This window comes from Teleopsis dalmanni, chromosome 1 (assembly GCF_002237135.1).
Source record: "Teleopsis dalmanni isolate 2A chromosome 1, ASM223713v2, whole genome shotgun sequence".
NCBI lineage: Eukaryota > Metazoa > Arthropoda > Insecta > Diptera > Diopsidae > Teleopsis > Teleopsis dalmanni.
In genome coordinates this window covers 219,557,408-219,567,356 of record NC_051846.1, presented here as the reverse complement: position 1 = coordinate 219,567,356, position 9,949 = coordinate 219,557,408, and the positions used below count along the sequence as shown (strand labels likewise).

The following is a 9,949-nucleotide window of genomic DNA, read 5'->3' as shown; positions in this document are numbered from 1 at the left end:
TTGTGAGCAATGGCACACCTTTTTGCCACGACGTCGACTGTTGGTATGTCAAGGTCACGGTGGAGATCACTGTTTCTAATGTAATATGGAGCATTTACGATGCATCGTAGTACTTTATTTTGAAAGCGCTGGATAGTTGCAATGTATTTCTTGCTGGCACAACCCCAGAACTGTATGCCATAACTCCAAGCCGGCTTTAGTATTTGATTGTAGACCATTAGTTTGTTGTGGATTGCCAGTTTAGAGCGCCTGCCTATGAGGTGGTAAAATTTCTTTAGTTTTAGGTCAAGGTCTTCTCGTTTTTTCTTAACATGCGCTTTCCAGCGCAGCTTGGCGTCAAGCGTAATGCCCAGATATTTGGCTTCGTTGGCGTGTGGAATTTTTGTGGCATCGATATGAATTGGAATATGGTTATAATTTCTCAATGAGAAGACTATATGTACTGATTTTTCCTTATTGAGCTTGATTCTCCATTTTTTTGCCCATGAAGCAATTTGATTGACTGTGTGTTGCAGATTAGCCGTCACGTCTTCTATATTGTTTTCGATTGCTAGAACCGCAGTATCGTCTGCAAATGTTGCTGTAACTAGTTGGTTTGCAGAGGGTAAGTCGTGTGTATACAGGAGATATAGAATGGGCCCAAGAATGCTCCCCTGCGGGACGCCTGCGCTAATCTTCTTTAGTGCTGAATGTGCATCTTCATATTTAACACTGAAGTACCTGTCGTTTAGATACGATGATAGTAGCTTACAGTATTGTATAGGCAATAATGATTTAAGTTTATGGAGTAATCCTTCATGCCAAACCTTATCGAAGGCTTGTGATACATCTAAGAACACGGCACAACACACTTTCTTCTCTTGCATCGCCGATTCAATGGCATTTACGACTACATGTATTTGGTCGATGGTTGAATGATTTTTTCTGAAGCCGAATTGATGATCCGGAATTAAGCGTCTTCTCTCAATTATTGGTGATAAACGCGCTAGTAGTAGTTTTTCAAAAAGCTTCGATAAGGTTGGCAATAGAGATATTGGCCTATATGAGGATACATCATTGGGAGACTTCCCTGGTTTAGGTATCATAATTACCTCAGCGAATTTCCAAAAAATGGGTACATGTTTCAAACGGAGGCACGAATTAATTAAATCGCATAGGTAGCTGATGCAGTTATTGGGTAAGTTCCGAAGAACTTCAGCCGTTATTAAGTCAAAACCAGGAGATTTTTTGAGTTTCATTGTCAAAATTTGTTTTCTCACTTCTTCCGTAGTGACTGGAACAATTGCAGCGTCGCCTTCGGGCCAATTTGTACTTGACCCAATAACATCTTGGCCTTCATTTGGACTGAAGGTTTTCTCTAGGTGTTCAGCAAACAGGTTCGCCTTTTGAGAATTTGTTTTAGCCCAGTGAGTTTTGTTTATTTTTACTGGGGCAGACTGCTGCATTGGTCTGTTAAATGATTTAGCAGCTTTCCACAAAGAGTATTCATTTTTTTTGTCTGCCGTGAGGCCCATCAGAAAACTATTAAAGGTATTATTTTTGTATGATTTGATGGATGTGCGTAACTTTTTAGTTGCTCGGTTTAGTTGCGATTTAATTAACGGACATCTTGTTGCTTGCCAACGTTTTCGCAATTTTCGCTTCTCCGTAATCTTTTTTGTGATGAAGGGTGGGTATTTTTTACCATGTAGAGCTTGGAGTTTTGGTGTTGGTGTACTGTTCCACGCTGCCATCTGCAATTGCTGAGTGAAATGAAGTACTGCGTCATCTAGTTGCTCGCTGTTAACAATATGATCAAACTTATGCAAATGTACAAGCTGAAGCTGAAAATATTTCCAGTCGGTAAATTTATTTGCTAACTTGAGTGTGTTCTGGTTTATTGTTGGATTTTGTGAAACTATCAGCAGCACTGGTGAGTGGTCAGAGCTAAAGTCGAAGCCTTCTGAGATGGTTAGGTGAGATGCTGGAATATTTTTGTAGACAAAGAAGTCTATTAGGTCTGGAACTTTGCTAGTATCCGACGGCCAGTACGTTGGTTTACCTGTTGAAATTGAATTACAAGCTGCGAGTTGCATGGCTTTGTAAATTTCTCTTCCTTTGGTTGTATTAAGTCTTGAGCCCCAAAACGTATTTTTTGCATTGAAGTCTCCTCCAATTATAAAACGGCCTTGAAACCGGTTAAAGAGAGATAAGTAGTCTGCACACTTCAACTGATGCCTGGGAGGACTATATAATGCAGTTACGACCAGCGGCTGATTAAAGGTTTCCACGGAAACAGAAGTAGCTTGAAATTCGATTGTGCTATATTGTTCTAGTAAGTGATGTTTTATCGAGTTTCTAATTATGACAGCGCTGCCACCCCTTGCGCAATTATCAGGATGTATGGTATGGTATAGAATATAGTTTTTAAACGTTATGTGCGATTGCTTAGTAAAATGAGTTTCAGCGATTAAACCGATATCAATGTTTTCGCTATTTAATACGACTTCGAGTTCATTTTTATGTTTTGTTAAGCCATTCGCATTCCATAAGAATAGTTTCAAACGATTAGTCATAATCTAAAAATTGCATATTGTGCTCTAGCACGCTTAGACGTTGTTCGAGCGTTTTAAATACCTCTTCTTGTAGATTAAATTTTGTTAAGATAATTGACAACGCGTTGTTGCTTTGTGACTCAGTACTTTGAATGGGTCCCTTTACAGTTTGGGCGTAAGTGACTGTTCTAACACTAGTAGGTCCAGTAATTTTGGATTTACTTTTTGTTACAGCAACTTGATTATTTTCGTCAGCCTTAGTTTTGTCAGCTTTGTTTTTTAATTTTATTTTTTGTAATTCTTTAGCGACTATACAACCACGATAGTTCGCTGGATGCGGTTCGCCACAGTTGCAGCATTTAGGCTTATCGGACACTGTCTTTTGGCACTCCGAAGTTAAATGTTTGCCGGCGCATTTAACACAACGTGGAGGTTTTCCACAGAAATTTTTTGTGTGACCGAACGATTGACATTTTTTGCATTGAGGAATTAAGTTTGACGGTTTGATGGGTTCAATCTTTACAATTGTGTTAAGAATACTTTTTATCTCATAGATTTTCCTCACATCTTCGGTTGAGTCAAATGACAAAAGGAACATATCAAGCGGTTCTTTAGTCTTCCATTTGAGTTTGTTTATCGCACCGATTGCTTTTAAACCTTGGTTGTTTAAGTCATTTATAATCGATTCTTGATCACACGAATGGTGAAGATTTTTTACAATAACTTTTATTGGCCTAGTTTGCTTGTCTTCGTAGCTGAACCAGGAAATATTTTCGTGGCTTAATAGTTTTGTGACAGATCTATAGTCAAAAGAGTCAAAAATTGATACTCTATATGAACCATTATTTATAAGTCTCACAAAAAACTTGTTTTTTATAGTTGCAATAAGTTGTGCATGTAATTTTTTAAAATCATTTATGCCATTGATAACAATAGGAGGAGGTCGAGCAATTTTATTAGGGGCAGCTTGTCCTTTTTGGCAAGTATTTGTTTTAACAGTAGGTCTACTTTGACTAGATACTTCAGGAGAGGATTCGGCCTTACGTTTTTTAGTTGGTCTTTTCTTTTTTAAGATCCAGTCTGTTTCTCTGGCAAGTTCCTCCTCATCGGTTTCATATTTTGCAATTTCTGGTACGTTTTTAAAAGATTTTAATTTTTCGTTTTCACTTCTCAGTGCAGTTAACTCATTGGATAATAATAAATATAAATTTTCAAGCTTTTTAATTTTATTCTGAAGTTCTGTATTTTCTTTTTCAAGTTTGATCATTTTTTCTTTATTTCCACCACCGGGAGGTGGGGTATTAGCATCAGTCATATTAATTTTTAAATTAATACTATTTTTAGCGCGTATATTTATACTAATAATATAAATTTAAATTTAAAATTTTTACCTTAAAATTTATAAATAAATATTTTTAGCGTCCTTTCGCGTATTTATTTATTTAGCATTTGTTAGTTATTTAGCTATATTAATTACACAATTACACAATTTATTTAGTTTTTATAGATTTGTTTACAACACTTTTCTTGTGATTTAATTTAAGCTTAAAAGCTTTATTTGCTGTCTCTATCAGCTGTTTTTAAATGTGTGCGAATTTGAGGCAAAATTAACCACTTCAAAAACAAAGTAATTCCGCAAAACCAAAATCCGCTTTTTTACATAAAAACAATATAAATATGTTAATATTTTATTTTGTCGGGCACTATATTTTATAAATTTTTTAAAGAGTCACTGCCTCGGTTTTATTTTTTTGTGATAATTTTAAATTAATTTATACGTTTTACACTTAGAAAAAACATCAAAGTACGCAGTGATATTTTTTGCGCGCACACCTCAAGTTCAATTAAGAAATTTTCAAATGTTTGAGGAAGTAAACTCATCGTTTTGATCTGAATAAATTGAGGCGAATTCTACTAAAGGCTTCACTAAAGTTTGAACTAGTGAGAGAATATGGTATTGCCAAGTGTGAATAACAAACATGAATATAAAAGTAAATTCTAGCTTTTATGGAAAAAAAGAGCTTTTTAGAAGTTCATTTCTCTAAAGATAGGTAAACAAAACCAAAACAAAACCAGACAAAGCAAACAAAAGCAAATCCACAAGAGGAAAACCTGATAATAGGAAAGTGGTAAAAAGTTTTGAAGAACCCTCGGCGCCAAAAATTAAATTAACAGGACTACGAACTTTATAGAAGGTTTTCAGTTATGCGAGTTGTGCTATAAAAATCATAGCAGAAAAGTTGTTCGGTCTCCTTTTTTGGCAAAAGTTTGCGGTGCGTGTCGTGTCCTATTGAAGAAGAAACAAAATTTGGAAAAAGGAATTTGAATTTATATTTTTATATAATATATCATATTTTATAAAAAACACACTTTAAATTAAATAAAAATATCACAATGATTAATTTATGTAATATATTTTATTAGCAAATAATGCGGTATATTTCGTAGACCATCTTCAGTGTTATTACAAATTATACAAATTCAATTATATAAAAAAAAGAAAAATATTATTAAAATGTCAAAAGTCACATAAATAAAACAAAAGAAAGTATAAAAAAATCGAAAAGTAATTTTTAATAAGAATGGTAACCAGTGTTGTCTTAGTCAAAATGAAACATAAATTTTTAAAATAAATGTAAATACAAATAGAAATAAAAAATAAAATTAGCAATTAAATTTTGATTAATGATCTATAAATTTGTGCTAAGCCTTTAGTATCCCTCTTATGGTTTAATCTATATATAATTACGCTAACATAAAAGTTTGTTACCCCGTTTTAACTGTGTTGCCGTTGACATATATGGATAAAATTTATACCGTTGGAAAGGTGAAGACGTGCAGAAGAGCACAACGTTATTTTCGCATGTACGTTAACGGAAACACAGGTAAAAATGCGTTGGCGTAAATTTAGCGACTACAACAACAAAATACATGTGTTTTTCAAAGTTTTTTTTTGTGACGAATTGTTAATTGTTTACGGTGGATTTGTGTGTGCGATTTTTTTCCACTTTTGGAAACAAGTGGACTTTGTGTGTTTGGACTTTGTGTGTTTGGACTTTGTGGATTCTGTTACAATCAGATTTTTAAAGCTCATTAAATTTCAAATATTGTTTGTGAATAAAAAAAACGCATTGAAGTGGAAATATCCTTTGATATGAATCGTTTTATTTGCATTGTGTGATAGTTAAATTTTAATTGTGATAAATTTTAATTTTGATAAATTTTAATTGTGATATATTTTTATTGTGAAATGTGGATAGTTAAGGTTAATGAGTTTGAAATTTTTAGATTTATTTCAAGTGTATTGTGTGATAGTTAAATTTTAATTGTGATGAATTTTAATTGTGAATTGTGTGATAGTTAAGGTTAATTAATTGGTTGAATCGACATTAACAACACTTCAATTCGAGAGATATTCATTTTGTACAATGAAAGAACATTATGATAGAGTATGCAATGCACAAAAAGAGATTTGTATGGCAATTATCGTGAATCGTGATACAGATATACGAAGATATAATATTTACGACTATAGATGGTGAACCACCATTTGAGAGAAATATGATATCTTTTTTAAAAACAAATGGTGTAGTTAAGAATGTATTAGTATTAGATTCTGCTTTGGAACCATTGGCATATCCTTTACTATTCCCAAATGGAGATTTTGGTTGGCACGTTAATATATCGCATAACGTGCAACATAATTCTAATGGTAGGCAGATTCGAAATAAAGTTACAATGTTACAATTTGCATGCTTCAGATTTGCAATAAGGGATCAATTTAGCTTTTTGCATAAATCGCAAAAACTATTTTTGCAATACATTGTTGATATGTATGTGAGAATAGAAGTATGTCGACTACATTTTATAAGACAGAATCAAGTAAATTTGAGGGCAGATGTGTATAACAATATTAGTGATTATTTGCAAACGAATCAAGTAGGAGATGGTAGCTTAGGTCGTAAAGTGATTTTGTCTTCATCCTTCACTGGGTCTCCGAGAAACATGTATCAAAATTACTTAGATGCAATGTCAATTGTTCAGTATTTTGGCAAGCCATCGCTTTTTGTTACAATGACTTGCAATCAGAATTGGGCGGAAATTGTATATAATATTGATCCTAATGAATCATCTCATTTCAGGCCTGAAATAGTTGTGCGTGTATTTAAATCGAAGTTAAAAGAACTCATTTCTGACATTTGGAATAAATATATTTTTGGCAAAGTTGAGGCTCTTATATATACAATCGAATTTCAAAAAAGAGGTTTGCCTCATGCTCACATTTTGATAACTTTATGTGAAAATGACAAAATTGTCGGGTCGGCTGATATTGATAAAATAGTTTGTGCAGAGATACCGGATAAAAATTTGCAGCCAAAATTACATGAATTTGTTGTCAAACACATGATGCACGGTCCTTGCGGTGTTTTGAATCCAAGCTCTGTATGTATGCAAGATGGAAAATATTCAAAACAATTTCCAAAGGATTTTGTGCAATTAACGAAAGAATCAGTTAATGGTTATCCGTTGTATAGACGGCGCGATAATAATGTTTCCGTTGATGTTAGAGGAAAGTCTCTAGATAATCGTTATGTCGTTCCATACAACCCGTATTTGTTTGCAAAATATAATTGTCACATTAATGTCGAGGTGTGCACTTCCGTCAAAAGTATTAAGTACATATATAAATATGTATATAAGGGTTTTGATAGTGCAACTGTTTTAATTCAAAGTGAAAGCACAAACGAAAATGACTAACAAGTACAAGTTGAAGTAGATGACGTTAGAAATTTTTTGAATGGTCGATATGTGGGATCAACTGAGGCTATGTGGCGAATATATGAATTTCCTATGCATTTTCAGTCTCATATTATAATTCGTCTTCACATTCATTTGACACAAAGACAAAATATTATATTTCGCGAAGACCAAGAAAGACAAGCAGTAGAAAATCCTAAGCTTACGAAGCTATTAGCTTTCTTTCAATTGAATCAAAGTGATTCATCTGCTAATCAATATACGTATATAGAAATTTCATTGCATTATGTTTGGATTGATAGTAGAAAATCTTGGCAAAAAAGACAACGAGGAGGAGATAAAATTATTACTCGGATGTATATGGTGTTTCCCAAAGAAATTGAGCAATTCCATTTAAGATTACTTTTGTTGCATGTAAAAGGGCCAAAATCATATGAAGATGTGCGTACATTCAATGGAATTGTTTATAGGACATTTATCGAAGCATGTCATGCTAGGGTAATTGCGTCCAATTATAACGAGTGGAGAGTTTCTCTCAATGAAGCTAAGACATTTAACTCAGGAAAACAAATGCGTAATTTGTTTGCGATTAATTGTGCCTTCAATATTCCAGCAAATGCATTAGCGCTTTGGGTGGAATTTAGAGATCATTTAAGCGAAGATTTCGTTAGAGATGGTTGTAGTGTAGATGTTTCTTTTAATAGAGTATTATTGGAAATCGAGGATATTTTGTTAACACATAATGTTACATGTACGTCACTTGGTTTGCCTACACCTACAATAATGCCAGAATTTGCTGATCTCGATATTTTTGATCCTTTCGTAGAAGAATGTTTATTTAATGAGCTTTATGATTGCGCAAATAATGAACAGCGTGATACTATTGATAAAGTTATTCGTGAAGTTCAGTATTACGATACAGGATCAAATGTGTTTTGTTTGACATCCCATGCAGGTTGTGGGAAAACATTCACACAAACGGCTATAATTCGTAAATTAAATTCCCTTAATCTTCGCTGTATTTCGTGTGCATTTAGTGGTATTGCTGCGAGTCAAAGCAATGCATAATAACACAATAGATTGTGAAGTACTCACTGGAGTTGCTCGCGGAAAACGTGTTTTGATTCCACGCATACACTTGACGTATTCAGGGACTGCACTGCCATTTAATTTTCAAAGAACACAGTTTCCACAGTCATCAGCGCATTTGCTATGACAATTAACAAATCCCAAGGACAGACATTTGATAGAGTTGGAATATTGTTGAGGAGACCTGTTTTTTCGCATGGTCAACTTTACGTTGCAGCCAGTTGAGTTAGATCATTTGACGGACTTAAATTTTAAGTCAGTAATGAAGGTGGACAAGGTCATTTGGCTAATGATGAAAGGGTTTTTACAAAAAATATTGTTTACACTGAAGTTTTGAGAACTTCGTGATATAAAATATAGAATTATTATTATGCATTATTATCATTTTAGATTTCATTCAGTTTGAATGTTTTTCAATATTAAATTTTTTTCATTCGTTCATTTGCCAATTTCATTTCTTTGTTTCTTGCCTTCACTGCATACCGCGATTTGATTTCGTGATGGCAGAGTATAGGAATTTGTTTGATAATTAACACGGGAGCGAGATGTTGTGCAAAGTCGCATTGTCGAAATTATGCAATAAATTGACGCAATAAATTGCGTCAGAATTTCGAATTTCTTTAGAAGAAGGTGCTGTTCTACAAAATTGCTGATTCCTATACTGATAACTTTCCGATATCACCTGAAGAACAAATGTACGGAGCAGATGTTAAGATAATTTATTTGTTGAAAAGATTTCAAAATGGAGCATCAGTTCGAAATTTTATCGGTATTTCATTCAAACAATTCATCATATTTCATATTTTATACTAATTATTTTCTTTTTTCGCAGGTGCATATGTGGTCACATATGACGACAAATTTAAATTAAACGATTTGATTGGATTGATAATACAAGGAAGAATTAAGCCAAAACCAGAAACACAACAAATAATTTTGCACGAGATGAAATTATAAATTTTAATTTATTTTTTAAATTGTTTTCTACAACTTTCTTTAGATTTTGTTCATATTTTAATCAAATTCATCAATAAAATTTAAATACTATTAAAATAAATAAATTGTATTTTCTATTGGTCGAATTTCGACCACTGGCGACCCTAGTTTGCTTTATTGAAGCATTCAGATTTCTGAAAGTTTTCGGTATGTTATTTATTGATATGTAAGTCTGTAAGTCATTGATACATAAGTTTTTGCTTCGCTCTCCGATTTTGTATTTTCAATAGTTTTTTCTTCTTTTATGAAGGATTTTATAATGTTGACCGGAAAATTATTTTTAGTTAATATACCGATAAGAGTTCTTCATTTTCCTTGTGGAAAATTGAATTACTGAATATTTTATAATTTAATTTAAAGTGACTTGTATAAAGAAATTAAAGAAATTAATTTTTGGGCTAAAACACTAAACCAAAGTATTAAAAAAATAAAAAAAAAGTAAAAATAAAAACAAAATTGTTACCTAAATTAAAGTACTTTAATAAGTAAATGAAATAATATTAAAACTAATTTTGTGTTAAAACACCAAACCAAAGCTTTAAACTAACACTAAATGAAAATATTAAAATCCG

General features: G+C 32.8%; 1 protein-coding gene across 1 annotated transcript in view; it reads left to right on the top strand.

The window, feature by feature from the left end:
* The first annotated feature begins 1,110 nt into the window (after positions 1-1,110).
* The window catches only part of LOC119667374 (nose resistant to fluoxetine protein 6-like), a 16,771-nt gene continuing 7,932 nt past the window's right edge, over positions 1,111-9,949 (top strand). Inside the window, exon 1 of the mRNA XM_038076663.1 lies at positions 1,111-1,114. Coding sequence (XP_037932591.1) covers positions 1,111-1,114 — 4 coding nt within the window. The remainder of the gene's footprint in view (positions 1,115-9,949) is intronic.